General features: G+C 50.1%; 2 protein-coding genes across 2 annotated transcripts; both read right to left on the bottom strand.

The window, feature by feature from the left end:
• Positions 1–718: 718 nt before the first annotated feature.
• On the bottom strand, positions 719–9,541 carry CETP (cholesteryl ester transfer protein). The gene is made up of 16 exons (XM_066557579.1): positions 9,397–9,541; positions 8,317–8,431; positions 7,425–7,559; positions 6,501–6,571; positions 5,994–6,081; positions 5,831–5,900; positions 5,484–5,544; positions 4,798–4,889; positions 4,032–4,211; positions 3,590–3,640; positions 3,051–3,218; positions 1,610–1,677; positions 1,449–1,491; positions 1,292–1,361; positions 881–966; positions 719–793 (listed from the first exon to the last, which is right to left on the bottom strand). Exons 1-16 carry the CDS (start codon positions 9,539–9,541, stop codon positions 719–721), a joined length of 1,518 nt encoding a protein of 505 aa, XP_066413676.1.
• Positions 9,542–15,079: 5,538 nt separating this feature from the next.
• HERPUD1 (homocysteine inducible ER protein with ubiquitin like domain 1) lies at positions 15,080–22,211 on the bottom strand. Its single transcript, XM_066557254.1, has 8 exons — positions 22,072–22,211; positions 20,546–20,623; positions 20,387–20,461; positions 19,228–19,349; positions 18,640–18,762; positions 17,686–18,024; positions 16,732–16,837; positions 15,080–16,139 (listed from the first exon to the last, which is right to left on the bottom strand). The coding sequence occupies exons 1-8, from the start codon at positions 22,201–22,203 to the stop codon at positions 15,972–15,974; spliced, it is 1,143 nt and encodes a 380-aa protein (XP_066413351.1). The 5' UTR covers positions 22,204–22,211; the 3' UTR covers positions 15,080–15,971.
• Between the last annotated feature and the right edge of the window lie 2,995 nt (positions 22,212–25,206).

A 25,206-nucleotide genomic window follows, 5' to 3' on the forward strand; every position in this document is an offset into this window, starting at 1 on the left:
AAGAAAAGGAACTTGGTGTTCGATTAAACACTTAAAGTTTCTCTTATAATCTCTTTTGTTTCCTTATAATTTTCAATGCTTTTTTCATCTTTGCTGTCACTCTGTCAACAACAACATGGCCATTATCAGTTTGGAGCTCTCCACTGAACCATCAGGGTCTGTAAAAGATTACTCTGGGCACAAGATCTCTGTTATTGTACTGCACTGCAAGTTCACATCCCATTTACTTTTTTCAGCCTTATCCAGGTCTTTTAGCATTACTGGTTCTAAGCTTACTGGGAGTTTGGTAATTTGACTTGCTGGATTCTGTCAAAATCAGGAGGCTCTTGGTGGAAGTAAAACCCAGGATGAAAATGAAAGGTGCTGTATTTCCAAAATGTAACAACAGAGATGCCAAAAGGTGGCAAAACCCATTTCTGCTGCCTCCTGAGACTACTAACCCAAAGCCTGTGCACTTCAAGAGCCCAGCCCTGACTTCTAAGAATACAAGCCCTTTAAAGATCCTGAAAAAATAGTGTGGATTGAGGTACAGACTTCAAAATCTTTGCAGAAGAAAGGCTCCATGGAAGCACAGTTGCACAGAGCCTAGAGCATTTCTCAGGAAAAGGAAATAAAATTCAACCAAAACTGATTTAAAGCAGTTCATCTTTTAATTGGTCCAGACACAATTTTTCTGGTTGTACACAAGTTTCTGTGCTCCTCTGTGAAGGGATGAGCTCTACAAACTTTTCTCAAGAAAATTAAGAAGTAAATGACTCGGGAAGCCAAAGTCAAGCTGTACAATTACATATCCCTAAAATGTGGGGAGAGAACAGAAAATGTTATTTTAGTTGTTGCCACAATCCCAAAAGGGCTTTGAGAGCTGGGTAGCTCTGCTTACCTTTCTGGTAATGATCTCAGGATTTATGATGTCAAAGAGATCAAGCCTTTTGCTGTTCAGCAGTGAGGTCAGAGCTGATCCAATACCTGTGGGATCAGCAAACCCATCCGGTTACAGGGATGTCCATCCTGGCTTGCTGCTGCTAATTGTGCCTCAATGTCCCACGACCTTCAGCCTGACAGAAAACTCACTTTTCCTTTCTCCCAGACATTTACATGGGGTCCCTCATTCCCCAAGTGTATCCAGCAGAAATTTCAAACGGATTTCAATAGAAATTCAAACCACAAATGTGGTTCCCCTCACTTCCCAGTTATCAGTGTTATTGATGTGGTTTTTTCAGTGCTCAGGTTTAGGAGATCTGATGTTAGACAATTTATGGAGCAGTCTGGACTTCCCCAAAGGAAAACTCACTTGAAGTTACTTCTGGAATGCCAGCAACCAGGATCATATTCTGCAGGAAGCTTTGTATGGATGGGTCCTCCTGAAAACCAGAAATTTCATACAAAAATTATTTAAAAGACATTGTTTAGCCTCAAATGGCTTAGAGAATACTTTTTTTAGGACTTACCCCACTTGGATCAGCTGTGCATTTAAACACTTTAATCTCTACACTGAAAGGAAGGGGGGGAAAGGGGAAGAAAAGTCACTAAGTGCTGCAGAGATCCTCCTTTTGTGCTGCTTTTAAACATGGGCCAAAAGAGGCAACTCCCAAGAGAGCACAGCACCAACCTGGAGTCCACAGGCTGCAAAATGAGTTTCTTGTCTGCATAGGTAGCTTGGATGGTGGCTGTGATTTCCTGCAGAGAGAAGAACAGCAGGGTTCAGGCATAGCCTCCATAGCAAGGAGCTGCATTTGGATATTTTGGGTTGTTTTCTGGGAGCCAGAGCTCAACATCCTTTTGGCTTTACCTCCAGGTGTTGCTAGAGAAGGCCAGCACTTTCCTTCTCCCCTTGCATGCAATAAACTCCCCCCTCATGCCCACAGCCTCAGCCTCTGGAGCTGCAGGCTGGCTCATCCACTGCACTTTTGCTATTTTGTGAATCCTGCACAAGGATGGAAATGGCTTTCTAGGGTGTTCTTTCCCATGACACCCCGCTCAACATCTGACTGGATGTAGAGAGAACAGCCTCAGGGCTGCCACAGGTAGTCAATCCAATGCAGACCAAATTAAAAAAAGAAAGCAATCTCTGAATTCTGGCCACTTAGGCTCATTGCCTTGCTGTTGTCTGCATGTAAACATTCATTTAAGAGGAACATTTTGTGATGCAGTTGCAGATCACAACCAGGGTTTTGGCAATCCAGGAGCAGATCTCATCCTAGGAGCCACAATTTTGGAGATCACCTCTAGTCCAGTCCTTCTGCAATCCTTGAAATGTATTTCAAGATACCATTTGGGGCATAAGGAACAGCCATGCATATTTCCTCTAACACCCTGCTAACAGGGGATACTTGCTGAGAGAATTATTCTCAGCTGTGGTTAAACCTTTAAAAGTGAGTGTGCCCAGCCCTCAGGCAAGGGTTTGGGCTGGTTTTGTGTCTGTCTCAGCCCACAGCTACAAGAGTGGACAAACACACTGCTTTCCTGTGATGCTAACCATGACAGGGAAGCTGCTGGCATTTCTTTTTTCTGCTTCCTTAGATTCACTATAAAAGAGTTTGGGGTGAAACACAGTGTAATCAGGACCCTTCACACAGGCTCACATAGAGAAAAAGGTCATATTTTGAGCTCCACATTCTTCAGAGCTTCATGTCCATTTCTGACACAGTATACTCTTAGTGTGGAGCTGGAATTTGGGTACAAGGAGAGCTCAAAATAAATACATTCCCATGGTGCCTTCACTTTCTCCTAAAACATCTCAGTGACACTACCCTGTGTCAGAGAAATGTTAATGGGGCTCCTCAGAGCTTTCTGCTGCTCTGACCACCTTGCACACTGATAGTGGCTGGCCAGCTGAGGGGGCATTGAGCCAACATGGCCACTGCCACCATTTCCAGCCTCAAAGGTCAGAGGAACACATGGGAGTGTTGAAAGAAACTGATTTACCTTCTCCACCTGCTGTGAGTTCCCCACCCACCCTTCCCAAAGGGCTCCCTGCACACCAGGGATGGTCCTGACCTGGGACAGAGCCTGTCCCAAGCTCTTCACAGCCAGGAGGTGCCAGAACTGACCTTCTCCATGTACAGGGCCACCAGGGGTTCTTCTCCTGCCAGGAGGATGCTGACCTCCACTGCCACTGAGGACCTCACAATGGTCCCTTCAGGCTGAAAGGAAATCTGGGGCTGGCTGAGACTCCACACCTTGGCCACAGAGTCATTGTAGGAGGTGCCTTGGAAAATCTGGTTGGGTAAGGAGCAGAAGTTGAGTCAGGCTTTTTCCATACCAATTTCATGCCAGCTTGTCACACAGCTGCATTCCTTCTGCTGTCCCCAGCTCCTCCTCCTGTTCACCCAAGCCCAGTAACTCAGCCAGGTTTCAGGGAAACTGGAAACCAGTTGGAAGATAGAGATGGAGATGGAAACCAGCATGGAAGATGGAGAATTCCTCCTTGCACAGCACAACTGCTTCTCCATCAGCCCCTCTTTTCCTCCATCTGGCCCACCCAAGACTCAGATTGCCAAGGGAAGGACCCAAGTTGTTACAATGCAACAGAATCCATTTGAAATGTCCTCATTTGGCATGCAATGCTCAGAACAGGACAAAAAGTTACCATCTGCACTGCCTTCCTCTGCACTTCTGAGTCTTCCATCTCAAACAGCTCCTTCAGAAACAAACCAGAAACAGATTGTGGAAAAACAAAAGGTTGTGGTTGCTCCTGGTGCAGAGCACTGAGGTGGGGGCTATGCCCAGGGCAGGACAGGGCTGAGCTCCCCCAGCTCCCACCCTTTTTTCCATCCCAGTGATCCGCCAGAAAATCACATCCCTCTACAATTCAGCAGACAAGTTTCCTGTCAGCTGCTCTTATCCCTCCAAGGAATAACTCTGCCCTCTTGATAAGAGGGCACCAGTTCCAGGACCACATGAAGTGACTGACTGTAGATTTCTACCTTCTACAAAAACCAGCTCTCACAAAACACGGTATTTAGTGAATTTTCCACTTTCTCCCCAAAATATGATGTATGGGGTAAGGAGGGCACCCCTCTGGGACTGACCTGGAGTTTCTCCCCTCTGAGGTCCAGCACCAGCTGCCCATCCAGGAAGGCTGCAGCAGCCAGGGAGCTGAGGCTGTGCTCAGAGAGCCAGAAGTAGAGCATCCGGGACTCGGTCAGCAGGGATGGGGAGAAAACGGAGTCACTGAGCCTGCTGGAGCTGTTCCTGTACAGCACAATGCCCTGGGCAGGAAAACAAGGGGGCTGGTCACAGCAAGTGGCAGGGAGACAGGAGAAAAGCCAACATCTGTGTGACCGTTTTTGGATGGGGGAAGAGATGAGGATCTGACTCTGTGTTTCAGAAGGCTTGATTTATTATTTTATGATATATATTACATTAAAACTATACTAAAAGAATAGAAGAAAGGATTTCATCAGAAGGCTGGCTAAGAATAGAATAGGAAAGAATGATAACAAAAGCTTCTGTCTCAGACAGAGTGTCCAAGCCAGCTGACTGTGATTGGCCATTAATTAGAAACAACTCTATGAGACCAATCCCAGATGCACCTGTTGCATTCCACAGCAGCAGATAACCATTGCTTACATTTTGTAAACAGGTCTCAGGAGGAAAAATCCTAAGGAAAGGATTTTTTCATAACAGATGTCTGTGACACACCTGCATTTCCATGGCAAGGCAAAGGCCTGGCTGGACACAGCAGGGAGCATCAGCAGTGCCCCAGCACAGCCCCACAGAACCAGCCCCTCCAAGCCCTGCAGAGCACAGCATGGCCAGAAATCTTTGGTGTCTGAGCAGCCTGGGGTGCTTTACCTTGTGGTGGGACTCTATGTACGTTGCTTTTATGACAGGGTCTGATGCAAGGGAGATATCAACAGCGATGTCCTTGTACCGGACAAAACTGGCTGCAGGAAAAACACAAAAACCTCACACCAGAAACAGGACCTTGAACAGGGATTGTGACTGTCACTTTTAGGGCTGGGTGCAGGGGGTGACAGGGATGTAATGAAGGACACAGGGGTGGCACAAGGGTTCCCACTCCTTTGGATGCTAGCACTGATCTTGCTAAAGCTCCCTGACTCTGTTTCTTCCCTGAGAAATTGGGATAATTATGCTCAGTTTTACATTGCACTCCTTTTCCCTGATATTTGGGAGTAGGAAATCTCCAGATGGTGTACAGCCTCATGCCTAATCCTGCAGTACCTGCTCCTGTTCTAGCTAACATTGGTCTTGCAGCATCCTGCAGAGCTGATCAGTGCATACTGAAGAGAAATTCTTTATTAATTGAAATGTCTTTGAATCTATGTAATCATCCTAAAAGATTCAGCCCGATGCAGAAAAATCCAAACATAACATTGCTACGGTTTATTTTGCTGCTGTCTGAGGGCTTGGGATCCCATACACATTTTTGAAGGACATTTTTGATGGATGTGGCTACCACTCAAACATTAAAAGCTGTACATCAAAAAAGAAAGCAGAAAAAAACCAAGAATATTTACCTGCTAAATCAAGTATATAATTTGTCAGCATCTGAGCAACAGCATTTATTTCCTTGCAGACCTACAGGAGGAAAAGAGGGAGAAAATTAAGGGAAAGGGTAGGATTTTGCACTGCAGAGCAGAGCTGAGCCTCATTGAGGTCTAGGGGCTGTTGGTCAGAGTCCCATGACAGCCTCAGGGTCAGCAGCAGCTCTCACTTTGCCCAAGCTGCTTTTTTATTGTGGATTCAGTTTATTTGTCTTATTTTTCATGAGCACTAACATGTCACTGCTACTGTCTTGTGGGCAAGAAAAGTGTGTGGCATACACAGAGAGCTTCCCTCAGTCCACAGGCTGATCTTATCTTACCTCCCTCTTGAGGACAAGCTTCAGAGTGAAGGAGATGAAATCTGTGAAGAGCTGCTTCAGCCAGCCAGGCCTGTGCAAGACAGGGAGCACAGTGAGCTCTGCACGTTTGGGTGGGTGGCATTTGGGGACAATAAATCTCGATGTTGAAAGGGGTCAGACTCACTGCTTGTCTCCCTGGAGGTGAAGTGTGAGTTTGTGGAAAGTCAGGTAGCAGTCTGAAGCATCAGGAGTCACTTGGTCCTTTTGGCACACTGCATGGGACGAAAGGAAAAAGGAAAAAAGCCAAAAAATAGCTGATTTGTTACTGAGAGGAGGAGGCAGAGTGCACTTTGCAGACACTGCAGGCCTGGAGCTGGAGCAGGGCACCACTGCAGAGGGCTCCCCACATCTCCCAGGGGATGCTTCCAAAGCATTCCAGGCCCTGCCAGGTTGGGGCAGGTTGGGCTGCCTTGCACCTGGATGGTTCCTGCCCACAGCTCCAGCTGAGCTGGCCTGCCAGGCACTCTTCTTCCTCTGCATCCCTGCCAGCTGCACTGGCTCCTGCCAGCAGGGACTCAGCTGTCCCCTGACACAACCCAGGAGAACGTGGACAGTGCATGCAACCCACAAACCAGAGTGGGGAGGGAATTTATTTATATTGCAAAATGTTTGGGTATTGCAGCATACTTACTCAGATTGATATTTAGCTGGAGATCAATGGAAGACTCAATTTCAAAATCAACTGAATGGAAAAGCTGCAAGCTGTAATGGCAGAAGAGGGGACATTGAGGAACTTGAGCCAGGAGCAGCTTCTCCCTGACAGATGTGGATTTTATAACACCCCTCACAGCTGTCCTTGCACTGCATTGGGCCAACCCCCAGGACAGCCCAGTCCATCTCAGACACTCTGGCTTTAAATCACTGCAAACTCCTGCCTTAGTGGCACTTTGGAGCATTAACCCCCCCCTTTTTATCCACTCAGAGTTTACAGAGCAACAAAGCAGAGAGACTCAGTCAACTCCTGTGCTTTGGCCATCTGGTCTTGTCATGCAAGGTGAGGACAGAAAGGCAGAAAGCAAGATGGGGCTGAGAAGCTCTGCTGGAGTATAAAATCCTGTCTCAGGCAGCCATCAATGCAGGCAGGGCCAGAGAGACTGAGGAGAGCAGCCCCACTTGTGCTTTGCCACAGCGCCGGGGGCAGCAGCAGAGCTGGGAGTGGAGATGGACAGCAGGGCTGGGAGTGGAGATCAGCAGCTCCAGCCCCATGGGCCAGTCCCAGGGGCAGCAGCAGAGCTGGGAGGGAAGATGGGCAACAGGGCTGGGAGAGGAGATGGACAGCAGGGCTGGGAGTGGAAATCAGCAGCAGAGCTGGAAATGGAGCTCAGCAGCTCCAGCCCTGCAGGCCAGTCCCAGGGGCAGCAGCAGGGCTGGGAGAGGAGATGGGCAGCAGAGCTGGGAGAGGTGCTCAGCAGCAGGGCTGGGAGAGGTGCTCAGCAGCAGGGCTGGGAGAGGTGCTCAGCAGCAGGGCTGGGAGGGGAAATCAGCAGCAGGGCTGGGAGGGGAAATCAGCAGCAGGGCTGGGAGGGGAGCAGGGCAGCTCCAGCCCCGTACTCACAACCAGGCCCCGGCGTAGCCGTAGGTCAGGGTCCCTTTGAACAAGGCTGTCACATTCCTAATGGAGATGTGGATGGCATTGTCCTCCTTGAGCTCCACCTCACTCCTCTCGATGGACAAGTCATTGACCTGGATGCTGGAAACAACAGAGACAGAGCTTGTCCCAGCCCAGAGGAGTTTGCTGGGGTTGTTTTGGGTTTGTTCCTGAGGAATGGGATCTCTGAGGGACTCCGGTGCCAGACTCTGGAGCTTTTGCAAATCCCAGGGCCAGGTACAAGGACAGTGACAGTGATGCTTGTGCTCAGCCTTGGTGCACTGTGCCATGTTTGGATACAAGGTTTTGGGATGATTTAAACAGGAAACATGGAACAATGCCCTGTTTTGTTGCAGTGCTCTGTGCAGCCGTGGCCATGGCAGGAAGTCTGTTTTGTGAGTACACCCCTGGATTTGTGGTCCCCAAATAAAAGTGAATAACTCAGAGACACCCAGCCTGCTTTGTCACAAACACAGCTAAGTGACATCCTGCTGACAGGCTCTGGCAGCCTGGATGGGTCCCCTCTGCCTCTCAATGTGCCTTGGGCACCATCTGCCATCAGTGGCCACAGGTGCCCCAGCCCACAGGGATGTTACTCCCCATCCCCATTGTCAGAAATGAGCTCTACATGCTGCCTTCCCACTCTTCTGGAAAAATAAATAACTTTTAAATAACACATTAGCAGCCTAAACATTAACATGCAAATTGTCTGCGAGGCTTAGATCCAAAACTGTGTCTGCCCCAGTCCAGAGCTTTGTTTTCCCCAGGAACTGCTGGATCAAGGCTCCCTCCAAGGGCAGTTTCTGGTCCCCTGTGTGCCCCATCCCCTCCCCTGGCACAGACACACACAGATACTCACCCACTGAGCCCATAGGCCACCCTGCCCAGCAGCCTCATGGACCTTTCCCCGGTGATGTTTGGGAACTGGGCGTTCCTGAAGGCTGCCTGAATGACCTGGGCTGTCTCCCGGTTCACTGTGGGTGGAAGAAAAGGGCAGAGATGTCAAACTTTAATCTGTCCTGGCTGCAAAGCCAGAGCTGCTCTCTGGATTAAAGCACTACAGAAGGCTTTTATCTGAGGCATTTGTGTTGGATTCAGGAAGCACTAGAAGTAGTTTCAGAGTAAATAAGGAAAATTAAAAATCCCTGTGACAGCTGATGGCAGCAAGGGACAGCAGCGTGTGTGGCTCGACAGCCACCAGTGGGAGCTGTCCCAGGGAGTCGTGGGCAGCTTTCACACACCTCAGGAGCAGATTTTGGAAAGGGCAAGGCTGTGCTCATCCTTACACCACACAAGCTGCTGACTTTACCCCAGTGCTTTGCTTTGTTTCTGCTTATTTGTATTGCAGTCAGCTCTTGGGTCTATAAAGAAAAAATTCTGAAAAAGTTTCTGTGCCCATTTTCCTAATGTTACACAGCCCATTCCAGCCTCAGCCTCAAGCACATCCTTGTACAGGATTTTTCCTTCCAGAAATACCCTCTGTTAGTTCAGCCCAGCATGAATACAGCTTTCTCTGCATGTCCCACTGTCAGATGGGACAGGACAGAGGTGTTCCCACCCTCCACAGAAGAATTAAGTTCTTCCCCCGCCTGCAAAGCTCCCAAATCCTTGCAGATAACCCCACAGCAGATGAGAACCTGCTTCCCCCCTCTGCCTACCGACCCCAAGAGACGAGATTGCAATGAGGAGAGAAATCAAGCACACATTTGTTCAAACTCTTTCATCATGCCAAGCCCAAAGGAACAGCACTAAATCCTGGGGCTGAGGAGAGGAGATGAGGACAATTTTCAAGCTCCTTTGCCTGCTCACGCTTTAACCTGTGCTCCAGGCAGGTGTTCACACAAGAGGCAGAGAAGCAAGAAACCCCCTCCCTGGGCTGATCTGCCCCAGATTCGCGGCAGAGCTGGGGCAAGGGCAGCCCCAAGGCGCAGGCACTTACACAGCAATACCGCGGGCTTGGTCATCCTGCAGACGATCCCCGTGCCTCGGTAGGGAAAGGGCCCAAACTCGCAGGCTGCTGCTGCGTGGACAAGCCCTAGCAGGATGCTGAAGGTCCCCAGCACCATCCTGCCAGCCCAGCACATCCTCAGCCAGAGCAGAGAGAGCTGAGGAGACCAAGTGATTCTTGACGGAGGCAGAGCTGCTTTCATACCCCCAGCAGAGCCCACTCGAAGCAGGACATGACCTGCTTCCTCCACTTATCAAAACTCATCACACATTTCCTAATCTTCCTATAGTTTCCTTAACACCAGTCATGTTGCACGCTGCCTTCCTCCCTCAGCAGGAGTTTGGGCTGCAGGGCTTGGTGCTGCTGCCAAGACTGCTTTAGCTCAGGACATGGACACACCAGGGTGGGTGGGAAAAGCTGGAGGGGGATGGAGAGTGGAGGAGGATAAAGTCAAGGGAGCAGCCTCACATGCTGCCTCAAGCCACTTCATCATTTCTTCTTGATAGAAATATTCCTTATTTTGTGTTCCTGCAGTAATTCCCCAGCAAAGCCCTGTTTGAAAGGTGCCTACATCACTCACTGCTCCTCCTTCCACTGATTTTATACACACTGGGGGGAAACTGAGGCACACTCCTGGGACAGGAGTGTTTCCTGCTCCCACTGGGTGAACCCACATCTCCTGGAAAGCTCCATGACCTGGGATGCTTTTTGCCTCTTGTCTGGGTTTGTGAACAGTCTGATTTGCCCCCATCCCATGAAGGCAGAGCTTTCCCTGCACCCAGACTCTCAGCTGCTGTTTGGGGAACATCAGAGACCCAGGCTCACAGCCACTCCTTGCGCACACCTGCCCTGTGTGCCACTGCCCTCCGGCCCCTCTGCTGCGCTGCTGGGGCCCCTCCCAACCCCAAAACAACCCCCAGCACAAACCAGAGCGGGGTTATTTCAGAAAGGAGGCCCACAGCAGCTCCCCTGAACCTTTTTGCCAGAAAAGGCTGAGGGAGAAGCCCAGGTGAGAACTTGGCAGCGCTGCAGGAGCAGCGCCCTGAGCGAGGCGCGGTGCCAGCCTCTCTCCTCTCCCTGGCAGATGCCTCATCCTCCCTGGGCAGGCTGAGCACATTTCCTGCGGGGTCCCCGCTGTCCAGCAGCCCCCACCCTGCCGGGCTGTTTTCTTCCTGAGTTGAGAAAGTGAACGGCCTCGGGTACCCCGCGGGAGGCACTGCCGGTCGCTGACCCCGAGGGAAGCCGAGCATCTGCAGCTTTCTCCAGGCTCCTCCAGCAGAGCAGCGTGGTGGCCATGGACAGACTGCCTGCTGCCAGCCCAAAGTGCTTTGTAAATGAGCAGCTAATTGTTGGAAACACGCCGGGCAGAGGCAGCAGGTGCTGGAGCAGCAGAGCTCCCACACGGCATCATCTCAGCTGCCGCAGCATCCCCGCTGCTCCAGCCAGGAGAACTCATCCCAGGGCAGCTGCACAGAGCCTGGCCATGTTACAAAAGGAGTGGAATTCAAGAGGATTTAACCATCTAACAGCCCTGTTTTCTGTCCTCTCAGTTTAAGGGTGTGGGCACAGTGGCCAATGCCTGGCATAAAGGGAACCCTGCAGGCCCCAGGAGGCCACAACCACTCGTTTGCTCAGGGCAGCAATTCACACCAGCGTGGAGGAAAGGGAAAACTGGCACTTTGACACAGGGGTATTGGCCACCAGGGTAGATAAAGGCACAAAGCCCAAGACCCCAGCCCCATTGTGCTGTTCCTGGTGGATCCAGTGCATTCCCAGCCCCCTTACAGAGGCTGCTGTCAGCAGGCAACAGCTCAGAGAAAAGGTGAACAGGGAACTGCTGGGCATTGACCTCCAGCGGGAACAGGAAGGCTGGAGCCTTTCTGCCTACAATAGCAAAAGCATGTGGAACACAGAGATGCTGTGAGCATCCTTGTCCTGGAGTAACCAGGCAGAGGCCAGGGCAGGAGGGACACCAGAGCCCACCCCCCTCCCAGTGCAAGGTCAGGCTAGGACAAGTCAGGTCAGATTTAAAAGCCTAAGGAAAAGTTAATTTTGGCTAGCAGAAGGCAGGGCAGGCTTTAAACCCCAAAGAAAAGTTAAACATCCAAGCTGCAAAGGGGATGCTGGAAGATGTTTTGATAAATACTTGCTGTGTAAGGCTTTATCTGAAGGCCGTGCACGCACACATGCACTCACCACCTTGCTGTGCGCTGTCCTGTAACTGGGGTTGTTTTTCCCCACATTGTCCAGGGCAGAGGTACATCACAGTGCCATTAATCTTTGTGCTGCTTTGACCAAAACATTTGGTGTAACCCTGCAGATGCTTCCTGAGAGCTTTCCAGGTACACTGGCTGCACCCGTCAGCAGGACGGGCCCTGCAGCACCACCAGGATCCAACTGCAGCTCAGCCCTGCCACGGCAGCAGGGCCAGCCCAAAGAGCACTGCTCCCATCTCTCATAGATGTTTATAAAATTGAGGCAAATGGCATTCAAATAAGATTTGTTTTATGAACTAGTTAAATCAGTTAAAGCTATGCAATGTTTGAATACAGATTTGTGGTGCCAAAAGAAATTGGTATTACCCAAGTTACTCTCAAAATTTTAGAAAGCAGGAGTAACCTGGAATCCACCATCACACAATAAAGTGAGGGTTCTCAACCTCAAGGAGTGTTCATGGGTGATGTCCTGACCCCAGGGGAGGGTTCCCCCACTGCAACTCCAAATTGTCCCGAAGCCAACTCAATTCCTTCTCTTCTGTACCAGTATCATCCATAACAACCTCCAAAAAGAAAAAATAAGCTGGCACACACAGGTGGCCCTAGGTCAGCCCAGGCTTTTCACAGCTGAGGGTGTCCAGGGCAGCTGGGTTGGAGCTGGAAGTGCAGCCAGCTGCATTTCTGTGGCACTGGTAAATCCAGGCTGAAAGGGCAGTAAATACAACTTTCAGCGCTACTGTGAGAAACTTGGGAGGTTCTTCTGCAGCTCAGGCCACTGAGCAGACACAAGACATGGAGCCAACAGTTCCCAGGATTTGTCCAACCCTCCCAGGCAGGCAGCTGAACATGATCTCACCACAGGTTTGTGAGGGGCTGTCACACCAGGGCTGTTTCACCCCCATGGTGTCACTCCATTTGAAATTCACAGCACACTGAACACTACCAGGCATTTCAAGAGCTATTCTTGTGCAGCAGAAGGGCAGGAGGGAGGTGGTGAAGATGCAGTTGGCACGTTTGGTAGCACTGAGGAGACTCAGTTTGTGTGCACTGCTTTGCAAATGCCACCAGCCCCACAGCTAGAAATGGATCACAGGACAAAGAGCAGAGGGAGGCTGTAATGCTCAGCTGGGAATTGCTCAGCTCTGGGGATGCCCTGGCTGCTGAGAACAAGGATAGCAGGCAAGTCAGTGCATAAATGAAACAGCTCTTCAGAGAAAAGGGGAGCCACACAAACGAACACAGCACCAGCTTAACTGCTCGGCAGCAGCCTCACGCTCATGAGCTTTGTGCTCCCAGAGCTGAGGACAGGACCATATCTGTAGGGACAAACAGCACTTGAGTGGCTCCCAAGCAGGGAGCCTGGTAGGAGCTTCCACAACGAGAACAAAGGTGTCTGAGAAAACCAGATTGTACATTTTTCTCTGACTTGTTTCTCACTGGGGACAGAGAGCTGCTCTCAGCTAGGGGCAGCTGCCAGAGCGTATCAGGGGACACAGAGCAGAGGAACTGGCTTTGTCCTGCTGCTCACTTTGCCACCCTGTGGATCTTCAGAGGACTTTCAGTGCTATAACCTGCCTGCTCTCGGGAGCCCTACACAATGGGGCTGCAGCTCACACGCCAAGGAGCTAAAGCAGCAGCAGAATCAGAGCTTGAAGTGTGAGCCAAGGCAAAGCCAGCCTCCTAAACCCACAAGCCTCAAGGCCCCTTCTGGTCTCTCAGCTCCTGTCCCAGCAGAGGGGACAGGCTTGCTCTGGAAGATTCAAGGTTTGTTTGCCTTGTGTCTAATCTGGATTCCCTCATTTTCAGGGCCATGCTCACTGGCACCCAGGCTCTATGCCCTTCCTTGCCATCCCTCCCTCACTGTTTACACTGAGAGCTCTCCAAGCTGAGCTGCCTCAGTTCCTTTCATGCCTCAGTTGTCTCTGCTTGCTCCCAGGGTCTCAGGCAGCCAGAGGCATCCTCTGCTCAGGGCTCAGTGACAGGGTTGGGGCCACCCCAAACCCCCAACTCCCCAGAACACCAGGCTGGCTGAGTCAGAAGTGCCTGGAACCCTCAGCCAGGCACTGTTCCCTCACAGCCTAGTGCTCCTGCCTGGGTGCACACCACTGGCAGCTGCCTCTGCAGGATTACACAGGATTTACTTCCACATTTTGTGTCCTCTGTTGCAGTCACAGCCTCCCTTCCCCCCAATGCACTTCACAGAACCATTAAGGAAATCTCCTCTAAGGTCCAGGACTCTCACTGCATCTCTGCAGTAGCATTAGCTACACTTCATTAGTTTTTCAACTAGGTTTAAACCCAGCTGGCCTGCTCCTGGGAACAGCAAAAGCTGCAAGACAACAGATGTTTTGCTGTCTCAAATTTTCAGACTAGAGATTTCACAAGTAATCCAGCATTATGTGCTCATTGTCTTAACCATATCAAACCAGGTTATTTCTGGCTGCCAGGAACTCCTCTCTCCTGCTCAAACTGAGCACAGGCACAGCTCAGTTAATTTAGGCACTGAGTGATGATTTGCTACATCCTGAGAGAAAAACCCACAAGCCACAAAGCACCCTTGATGTGGAGCTCACCCAGTGCAGCAGCTCAGGTGAGAGCTGCAGCTGTATCAAGGGTGGGGAATGGCTGTCACCCACCCTGTGCCTACCACAGGGACAGGGACACAGACTGTGACGGTGAAAAAGCCTGGGGATGCCTCTTTTTGGGGGAGAGCAATTCCCAGAGCAGCACCAGATCATTATCCAGGCAAGAAAGAGTAGGCATCTCCTCCAGGAACATTCTCAAAGGCTTATGCAGGATACATCTGGGGCAAAAAAACTGACCTCCTCTCAAATGATTTCATTTTAAATAATTATTTTACCACTGTCCTACCCATCCCTCCAAGTCTACACCAAACTGAAGATATGGCAGAAAAACAAGCCTGGAAAAGAATTTGTTCAAATCAAAACCAGCACAAGGATTAAGTGGATTCCACAGGTAACACCAACAAACCATGTCCAGCATCAGTCTGATCTGCCATGGCAAGATCAAGCATTACCTGCTCCAACTGCTGGTCCCAAGTGATGAGTGCTGGCCCTGCCAATGCTCCTCACATTGTCCTGCCAGGTGCAGGCAGCAGAGGAAAACAGTGACAAGTTCCAGAGTGGCAGCTGTTCCGAGAGAGCACACTTCAAGCCAAGCTAAACCCTGAGCCAAGACTGCGCAGCAACTCCACCACGAGTCTCAGGCAGGGTTCAAGGAAGCCATCTTCCCAAATACCTACAGAATTCCCCATTTCAAGATGTCCATGGCCTTTTTGTTACCAGCTTTCCATAAGCAAACAACCTCCAAACTATTCAAGGCACTTCACCTGCTGAAGAACACAGCTGGGCAAGGAACTGAGTTAAGCACCTTTTCCCCTCATATCCCAACACCCTCATCAAGACTTTTCAATAAAAAATAGGCAAGAACACACCCTGTGCTTTAGAGGCTATATACAAATGTGGATATAAATGCCTGCAAATTTTATTGCAATAACAGCCCTTAACTATATCAGAAATTAAAGGGAACACAATGAAATAATACAAGAGGAGTTGCACTGGAGTGAGAATGCAAGTTGAATACAGGAATTAAACTGATTTAACTTTGCATCCAAAAGCAGTGAAAAAGTTTACATTTTGCATAAGTTTTTGCTAAATATATTTATACCTGAACACACACACTCTTCCCCCCCATGATCTGGCAGCAGGGCAGAGGGGAAGGAGGAATTAAATCTTGAATTTAAATTATCTGAATTCAGCAACATGAAATTTAGTCTGCAACTCCACTGAGGTAATTGCTCATCCACATCACCATCTTACAGTCCTCCACTTTGTCCACCAAGGAGATTGCACAATACATTCTTCATAGGGAAATATTTACAAAGAAAATTTAAAATATTGAAGCAATTTAACAATAGATCTTTCCTAAAAATCTGCTAATGCATATCTAGCAATTTTTGTTTGAGATCCTACACTCAGTGTAATTAAAACAGCATTTGAAACATTCCAACAGGAATCACATTGCACAGAAGAAGCAATTTGCTTCCCTAACATTTTTGCACACCTGCTCAGAGCCTGTGCCTTTAGCGCACAAGTCCACAATGCCAAGCCTCTACATAGGTACCTAATAAATGCTATGGAACAAAGTTCTTTGGAATGAGGACAAGCATCCCAGTCCCCGGGCTGTAATGATGTAAGGCTTCTTGCAGCTTTATTTGCTCGCTCAGTGAAAGCCAGAGGAAGTGCCATCCCTTTCCATGCCTGCTCTGGAGTTGGTGTCTGCTTCTCTCAGGTGTCCACTGCAGTTTCAGACAAGCAGATTGGTGACAGATCAGTTACGGGTCAGTCCAGGCCCTTCTGGAAGGAGGGAGGCAAAGAAAGTCTTGAAGAAAACCCACACCGTGCTCATGAGTGAAGGGCTGGCCTGCTGCAGCTCTTGGAAAGCCTGTCCCTCATCAGGAGGTGCCTCAGACTCATTGGTTCTGCCTCCATTCTCCCCCTGTCAAAAGAAAAGGTATTTGGTAAAGAAGAATTTCAGAAACATATTAGAAAAATCTGGCATCAAACTGTGGTTTTGTTGCCAAAATGTCACTTGAATATAAAATTTAAATATAAAATTTTTCAAGTAGCTCCAGATACAAAGTCAAAAGCCCAAGCTGCACATGGACACTACTGGTTAACTCTCACTGGTGTCCAGAAACACTGTCCAGGATAGCCATCAAGCACCAGATCAGGTGAATTGTGTATTTACAGCTAATTAACTTTCATCAACATCAGAACTGTCAGCTTGAAATGAAAGACTCAAATCCTACAGAGGTGTAGCCTGACCCTGCCCTCAGTTACAGCCTGTAACAGACCACTTCCCACTACAACTTCCTAAAGGACAGAACCAGCTAAAAAATAACCTTCACCCTGAAATATTTTGATGAACTAAGGAATTCGCTACACCGATGGAAGACTCAGGTGACAATTATTCTCCCATACTGTTGTACAGATGTTTCAAGAAAAGATTTTTTTCTACTACACAATTATTAAACCAAAAGCAAAAACTTCCCAGGGTTTCATGGTTTAAAAATATAACAAGACAATACCTGAAAATTATTGTTCTGGTCCTGGTTTAGAGCAGCTTGAGGAGGAACATTGCCTGGGAAGGGCTGAACTGGTCTTCGCCTAAATGGGAACCGTCCAGCATGGTGCCTGGGGAAGGCAAAAATTAATTAATTAATGAATGCTGTTTCAACATTACTCATCCTCTTACACAACAGCTGCACATCTGACTGCTCAGAGCTGTTGGCAACCATCAACAGTAAAATTTAAGGACTTTCAGTGGAATAATTACGTTTCAACTCTCCAAGTCTACATAGATGTTGGAAAAGCTGCTCCATTTTAACTCCTAGATCTACAATTCAGACACCTACATCACTTGTTCCACAGGTGATCAAAGAATTGAAGAGGACAGATTATTTTTCCCAGATAAGACATCCCAAGCATAGCAGCTGAGGGTCCATTATCTGTGTTTTTATCCTAATTATATTCCCCCACACAGGGAGGTTCAAAGGCAGTTCAGGACACTCCACTCAGTTCAGCTTGGTCTGTTCTCCAGAGGGGCAACACAGCAGAACTGCATGGATGCATGACTGAACAGCAAGTGTGAGACCCCTTCCCAGACTTCAACCACTAATTCCCCAACAATAAACTCTAATTTCCCACACTGAACCTAGAGGTTTGTCTGCTCCATGCTGCTGAGTCGCTGGAGCTTTACAATAGGGGCTACTTTGGTTTCAAGCAGTTTTCTGAAATAGAAAGGCAGCCACACCAAAAACTGCAAAACCCCAGCAAGATCAGCCACATTCTTAATTTAATCCAGACATAGGCTTAATTATAATTTTTCTAAATACTGAGTTATACCAGGATATAGAGGAGCAGTTTGCCCTTTCCAGGTCCAAGAGTCCTATGAAGCTCAACCACCAGGAAGCTCCCTGAGCACAGAACTCAGTACTTCAGTGAAACCCTTCTGAACAGCAAATATTAACACATCCACTTACAGATACATCAGAACAGTGCCACCCATGACGAGGAGGAGTCTGCTGATGCTGGAGTAGAAATAGACCATGTTGACAAAAACATATAACAGTGTTGCTGAGTAGAGCCAGTCCAACCAGTCTCGATTGCCACCCTCCTCATCTTCCTCCATGAGGGGCCCCCCTTGGGCATTCATCCTCAAGTTCTGGTCAGCCACTGCATTAACCTGAGCAGCAACATTCTGGTTTCCAGGCTGGTTTTGGGCAGGAAATGGGTCTGGGAGAGGAGCTGGAGGTGTCACTGGTATCTCCTGAGAATGCCGTGCATGGGATGGGTCAGCAGATGCAACAGTGGAAGCCAAGCTGGAAGCAGAGAACAAAGTACAGAATGAGGCTCAGTCAAATCCTCTCACTCCACACAGGGCCTGTGTGTGAAAGTCTGTCCATCTTTAGCAATAGAGTCAGCTCACATGCAAGTACAAAGCATTAAGTTTAGAGGCTACAGAAGCATTATAAACAAGTTTTAGTTCTACCTAAAACAATTGTACAGTGACTTCAACAAATCAAACCAGGCACCCTCCCCTTTATCAATAGTAATGTCAATACTTCACAAAAACAATTTAGAGTAATCTGCAGGTAGTCTAAAAGCTTCTGCAAGTCTCAGCTTGACCTATCGCTGATGTCCAGTCAATGCACTTTGAACAGTCAAAAAAAAGAACAAAGGCTCCTCAGCAGGATCAGATTTACTCCAGAGCCACCTGCCCTCCTGGTGAACAGTCAGACAATGGGCAAGATTCAGAACCACTGGCCTGAACAGCAGCAGAGCAGCACAGTCGGGGTACACTCCCACAACATTCAGCACAAGTTATGATTAAAAAGTCCCCAAGCACCATCAAAAGAGGAAGAATTGCCAGGAGCTCTCAAATTTCTTGTATTACAGTTTCTACTTCCCACTGGCAGCTTGAATAGAGCACTTACTATTGCATGTAGTACTGTCTTGCATAAATCTGCTGGAACCAGGACATCTGAAGCATGCTGTAGGTTGTGTAAGCAGAGAAGCCAGGGGCCACACTCTGGAAGGGATGCTGAGTTGGTTCCAGCCTTGGTCAAAATTTGAACACATTCATTAACAAACATTGGACTAACAGCAAGAGCAATTTATCACAGAACAATGTAAATAGTTTCTGCCGTTTTGTGCACCCAAACACAAAATTAATTCTTCCTTCTAGACACCTCTTCACCCTCATGAACAAAGGAATGACTTTTCTTCCTAATTAACAGAGCAGTGCATTTTCCTTTATATGTAACATCCTTGGAAGTGTTCAAGGCCAGGTTGGACAGAGCAACCTGACCCAGTGGAAGGTGTCCCCCATGGCAGAGGGTTGGATTAGATGGCCTTTAAAGGTTCCTTCCAATCCAAATTATTGTATGTCTACTAAAGCTTTTATATAAAGCCTCACCACATGTGGCCCATGTTCTATGGACTTATGGCAGTACATGTGGCATAAGGAGCTGCCATCCAACACAAACACACCATCTTGAAAATGTACATAAAATTATATTTACCCATTACTGGCTTCTGCTGATGACTGGACACCTGAAGAGCTCCTCGACCTTGCACCATTTGAGGAAGACACATTTGATTCCTGCCTGGCTTCTGATGGTAACTTGGGCTGATCAGCTTTAACCTACAGACAGCAGGGCAGCCAGTGAGGTTTACTCAGGACACCACACACACTTTGTGCAAAAAGGCTGCACCCCACAAAGCATGCCCTTGTTTTAACACCTGTTCCTGCATAGCACCTCTCAGTGCTGCCCCTGCCCACAAGCACCTCTATCACAATTCTAAACCTCCTGGAACCAAATTACTGGGATGCAAAACTGATTTTACACTACTCTTCCCTTTCACAATATCCATACTGTATTTGTTACTTATACACACATTGTATCCCATTGTGTCCATCTGGCTATAAAAATATAAAATACAAAAGACACTTTGGCTTTTTCCTATGGTAAATTTGTACTTGCACAAACTGCTGTACACAGTTCAAGAGCTGTCCTGTGGTGGTACATCTGTCTAACACCCAGCCAAAGCTGGCTGACATCTAGTAGCCAGCAGGCATGGGTAGGGTTAGCTCACAGTGCCTTTACTGGGCAACAGGAACACACCTCTAGAAACCTTTGCCCAGCCACCTTAAAGAAAGAAAGGGTTTTGGTCATTTGTACTTGAGAGCAGCCCATACCGAGCTCAAGCACTAAGGCTGAGCCCGCAGAGAGGAAGCCAGAGATGAGTCATTAATGGGAGCAGTTGAAGTGTCTGCAGTTCTCAGCCTTCTTCCCTCCTCACACACATCACAACCACTTCCCTCTACTTCTGACCACAAGCTCAGTTTGTCCAAGTGTGCCTGGGACATAGCAAGTCATAATCTATTTAATAAAACTGAATCTATCAGAAGGCATTTCTCCCCTGAGCAGCACATCACAACTAGATATTTCTTGGCAGATACCATGAGAAACTTTACTGATGAACTGCAGAGGTAATTTTTTAACTCAGCTTAATCCACATACATTCTCACATTCCCAAACAAATTATCACAAACTAATACTGCTGTTGTACTAATAGGGAAAAGGGAACTGCAGTAAAAGGGAACTTTAAAATGGTCATCCAACACTTCTTGTTTTCAGTTACAAGCCCAAGATTCAGAGTTAACTTAAGTTGAATTACCTCTGATTTGGTTCCTTGCATATTTGCAGGAGTCTTGAAGTTGTATACCAAATGAAGAGCATGCAGCTCCCCATGCTGAAATATAAAAGAAGATCCATTTAAAAAAAAATCCCTTCTCTGGATATATTTCAGCACATCATAAAAGATACTCTTTTATACCTTTGGCAACAATTCTCCCAGACAGTGGTGATCAAGAAGCAGCTTCCCAGAATAAATCAGCTTTTGGTCCTCTTCAGGCTTTGAAGAAAGAAAATAGGGAATAGGATTACTTGCTCTGCCAAGCATTAACCAACATAGATTACAGCTGGTGGAGAAAGGCACAGAGCTTAGAACATCCCACATACCAAGGTGCACCTCTAAATTCAGCTGAAGTTATGAGCACAACTGAATGCCCAAGTGGGATATAATCGAGGTGCAAACCTGCATAAGAATCCAAAGTCCCTTGGGCAAAGAATTTGGTTATGTGTAATATCTTTTACAATCCCAACAAAAACACCTGTATTGCTTAGAAACAGAAGTTTGTAGTTCCATCTAATCTGATCAGCACCAGAGGTGGTGTCAAGGGAATCTGTTACACCCCATCGAATGGGACCCAGCTGCTCTTCATCAGGAGCTGGTGGAACACATTGAGCCTGTTCCTGGCAAATCACCACTGCCAGGAAAGCATGGCACAGCACGGGAATCAGGCCTTATACCAAGCAACAGGACAAGGGGAAACAGCATTAAGTTTGCAAGGCAGACTCCAGCTGGACATTAACTTCTTCATTGAAGGAATAGCTAACTATTGAAATGGGCTACCCTGGGAAATGGAGTCACTATCTCTGGAACTCTTAAAAAAATGAGTATAGACATGCCACATATCTAGATATAGCCACACTATATCTAAGTGTGTCTTAGATATAGTGGCATTTAGTCAAGGTTGAACTTGAAGATCTCGCCCAAGTTTATCGGCCCTGTGAAGGCCACAGACCGTCCCGTGGGAGCAGCGGGACTGGGAGAGCAGCTGCTGCAGCAGCGCTCCCGCCTCGGCTCCCGTGTCCCGGGGCTCGGGGGCAGGCACACACCGGCACTGCAGCCCCTCACAGCGCGGCTGTCCCGTGTCCCGGGGGCAGGCACACACCGGCACTGCAGCCCCTCACAGCGCGGCTGTCCCGTGTCCCGGGGGCAGGCACACACCGGCACTGCAGCCCCTCACAGCGCGGCTGTCCCGTGTCCCGGGGGCAGGCACACACCGGCACTGCAGCCCCTCACAGCGCGGCTGTCCCGGGGGCAGGCACACACCGGCACTGCAGCCCCTCACAGCGCCGTGCCCCCCGTGCCCCGGGAAAGGCCCTGCCCGCCCGGCTGGGTGCGGTGCCCGGGCGCGGCTGCGGTGCCGCGGGCTCTGCCGTCCCCGCACACCTGCGGGCCGCGCCGTGCCGGGAGGCCGGTTAATCATTAACCGCGGCCGGCCACAAACCAGTCCCGAAATAGCCCAAGCGCGCCCCAAGCGCGGCTGACGCAACCGGGACCAGGATATCCCGGAGGGGGGCAGGTACCGGTCCCGGAGCCCCGCGAGAGCCCCGCGGCAGCTGCCGCCGCTGCCCCGCGGGGAGCATCCAGCCAGCCAACCCACACCACCCACCCAGCCGGGCTGCGCGCAGGGACCCCGGCGGGGCTGCGGCAAGAGCGGACTGCGCACTCACCGGCGCGTCGGGCAGGAGGCGGCGCAGCTCGGTCTTGAGGCGGCGCACGGTCCAGGCAGGCCGGGCGCTGAGGTGGAGATCGCGGTGCCGCTGCGCGGGGCTCCGGACCAGCAGCGACAGCGGCTCCTCCATGGCGAGCGCGAGGCGGACGGGGATTGCAAAACCTCCCCGGCCAGAATTTTATAGGGGTCCGCCCCGCCGCAGGGCCGCGGTGGCTGCGGCTGATTGGCCGCGGTGGGGGCGGGGGCTGCCACGTGGGCCAATGGGACGGAGCCTCGAGCGCAGAGCCGTGAAGAAACGGAGGCGCTGATTGGGTAGTGTCGGGTGAGGGGCGGGACTATGCGGTCACCACGACGACCGTGACCCGCCCCGCCCCGCCCCGGCCCTGAAGGGTGGAGGCCATGGCCGGGCTGGTGCTGCTCCACTGCGTTCCTCCCTCCCTCCCTCCCTCCAAGACCGGCACCAACGCCGCTCCTAGCGATCCCTTGCTTCGCCTTCCCTCTCCCCTCGCCCCCTGGAGCAGCACCGCTCTGTGGAGCCCCGCATGTGCTGCATCCACAGCCTGATCCGGGTGAAACATCCCCTTTTTCCCTATGGTTATTTTACCCGATAGCCGGTTTGCTGCGGGCTTTGTGGGTACACGACAAACCATATTTTTGGCTGGAACCAAAAGAAGTGTGCAGAGATGCCTGGGAAAGTTAATAATTAATTACGTTTTTGCTAACAAAAAAAAAAAAAAAGCCATAAAAATGTGGACCAGCAGCTTCTGAGCGCTCCTCCTTTTGCCCATCTTCCTGTAAAAACCCCGTGGTAATGATCCCGATGCACCAGGAGGGGGTTTTCGCGTCCTTCCAAACAAAACTGTAGGAACGTCGGGTTTATCTCGGCACCAGGTATTTACTGTGCGTGTTTCAGGATCTGCTCGGTGTTCCTTGGCAGCCAGACCTGTTGCCCAAAGGCACGGATGAGTGTGCAGCCAAGAGTAGATTTTGCGAGCAGGAAAGCCGCTCTGCCACGGGGATGCATCACCCTGCGGCTCCCGGGTCAGAGCCGAGCCAGAGGCAGCGCTGCCGTGGGAGCCGACAGCACAGAACCGCGAGGAACTGAGCTGAGCCTGGCTCTGGCCGGGTGAAGCCCCCGCAGCTGCCAGGGTACGTCCTTGTGAGGGGGGACAGTTCCATCGGAGCCCGTTCTCCTCTCGCATCCATCCCACAGCGAGCCCTGGGGCTGCGCTCCTGCCTGCTCTGCCCCTGCTGTCCCTGCGAGGGCTCAATGCCCGGGTGGGCTCTGCCTCCCTCTGCTCTCCCTCTCTCTGTGTCCCACCAGCCCGAGGAGACACGACCGGAGCTGTTTGCTGCTCTTGCTCCATCAGCACAGATCGGGATCCCTATCCCTCAGCTCCTGCTGACAGTGGGGAAAGACAAGCAGTGTCCAGGGCCACCCTTGCCATTGCCAAAGTCAAGGTGACTTTGCTGCTCGCTTGGCTGCAGCCTTTGTTCAGAGCACCAAGCGAGTTCCCGTGGGTGGCAGGGACAGGATAAGGCTGTGCAGGTGTTGGAGTGAAACCAGGATCAGGCACTCTGTGTGTTTTATCTGGGACTCCCTGTGCTGTTGCTGTTCTGTGGACCAGCTGTGCAGCTGTAGCCACAGCGCCGATCCTGCCTTGAGCTCAGGCTCCTGTGCTTCTCCTTCATCACAGACAAGAGGGGTAGAACTCAGCTGAGCTGCTTTCTGCTCGTTCCGTGTCTAAGCCATTGCTGGGGAAAATGCCTGCTCATTGGACAAACTTACCTGAATCCAACACTGACCTGGCTTGGAGCAGGGGCTGGAGGAACAACCTCCTGAGGCACCTGAGTGCTAAACTTCAGCAGCCCCTCTCCATGTCTGGGGGTGCTGGACCCTCCAGAGAGCCAGACCCTCACTTCTCTCACCCACAGCAGCCAAGAACTGGTGGATCTGGAGTCAGGGGACACATCTGGACATCAGGTAGCACATGCTCCAGTTCCAGAGGCTGATTCAGAGCTCCTGGGACTGAGGCAAAACAAACACTTGCCCTGATAGTGTCTGCTTAGCTTAGCTCACTCTGTGCCTGCAGATAAGGGGCCACAGCACAAACCAGAAGGTGTGACCAGCACATCACCCCACTGTCCTGCTGAACAATTAACTCCAATTTACAAAATTGGAGATGAAGGGCTGCAAGCTGCTTTTGTCGCCTGCGTAAATATTAACCAGGATTATCTCTCTGAACTTAACACAATTACTCTGTTTAAAAAAAACCAAACAAAACTGGGGGGGCTGAGTGGCTATTGCTGATGAGTTTACAGTTCTGTTTGTGGTCAGGCTGGTTTTCATGGCATGGAAATCTCCTGGCACAGCAGGAACAGCCGGAGGAGAATTTGCCAGCACATGAGGAGATGCCCCATGGTCTTACAGCCTGGTGTGCTCCTTTGCTCATCCAGGCACAGTGACACAAGGGACGAGCCTGAGAGCAGCTAACACAGGCCTGGTGCTGTAGGGATGCTGCGCTGTGATGCAATTTTGTCCTGACCAAAATTGCTCCCTGGGCCAGGACAGGGCAAGGATCAAAGGGCAGCAGAATCCAGACAAGCCAAGCTGATTCTCTGGGCTTGGTTCAATATGTTTAGTCTGTCAGAAGCACTGTGCTCGTTGGGTGTCTGGCTTTAAAAACTGTTTCATGGTGCTGCTGTCATGGCCCCTTTGGCTCCAAAATTCCTCAGAGTCCGTGAGCAAGAGTCTGGTTTTGTTCAGGCTCTGGGGCTGGTGACCCTGGTGCTGGCAGGAGGGAGCTCACAGTGTGCTCTGGCATTGCTGGCAGAGCTGCACTGCAGCAGGATCTGCAGGGAAGGGTTTCTCTGGCTGTCCCTGAGTGTCTCTGTGTCCAAGCAGAGCCAGTTCTGCCAGAGACACATCCCACGGGCATCACCTGTGGACACAGCCTGGCAGCATGGAGGAGATGTGCTCTGCCTGCACATCCTGGCAGCCTGGTGCTGGGATGGGCACGGTGAACTTGGTCAGTTTCCCTCCCCTCGCTCAGCTGTTCCACTGCTCAGTAAGGCAAATCATCCCCAAAACAATGAACCTTCCCTGGCCCACGCTGCTCTGGGGCAGCATGAA

This window comes from Molothrus aeneus, chromosome 11, assembly GCF_037042795.1.
Source record: "Molothrus aeneus isolate 106 chromosome 11, BPBGC_Maene_1.0, whole genome shotgun sequence".
Lineage (NCBI taxonomy): Eukaryota > Metazoa > Chordata > Aves > Passeriformes > Icteridae > Molothrus > Molothrus aeneus.

Bases quoted from the DNA above. Each gene is read 5' to 3' on its own strand.
- CETP (XM_066557579.1), bottom strand. From the start codon at position 9,541: ATGTGCTGGGCTGGCAGGATGGTGCTGGGGACCTTCAGCATCCTGCTA. The intron at 8,432-9,396 runs GTAAGTGCCTGC...TTCCACCCACAG, and splicing joins CAAGCCCGCGGTATTGCTGT to TGAACCGGGAGACAGCCCAG. The intron at 794-880 runs GTAAGCAGAGCT...CCCACATTTTAG, and splicing joins CTGAGATCATTACCAGAAAG to GGATATGTAATTGTACAGCT.
- HERPUD1 (XM_066557254.1), bottom strand. From the start codon at position 22,203: ATGGAGGAGCCGCTGTCGCTGCTGGTCCGGAGCCCCGCGCAGCGGCAC. The intron at 20,462-20,545 runs GTATAAAAGAGT...TTTATATTTCAG, and splicing joins TGGGAGAATTGTTGCCAAAG to CATGGGGAGCTGCATGCTCT. The intron at 18,763-19,227 runs GTAAATATAATT...ATTTTGACCAAG, and splicing joins TCAGCAGAAGCCAGTAATGG to GCTGGAACCAACTCAGCATC.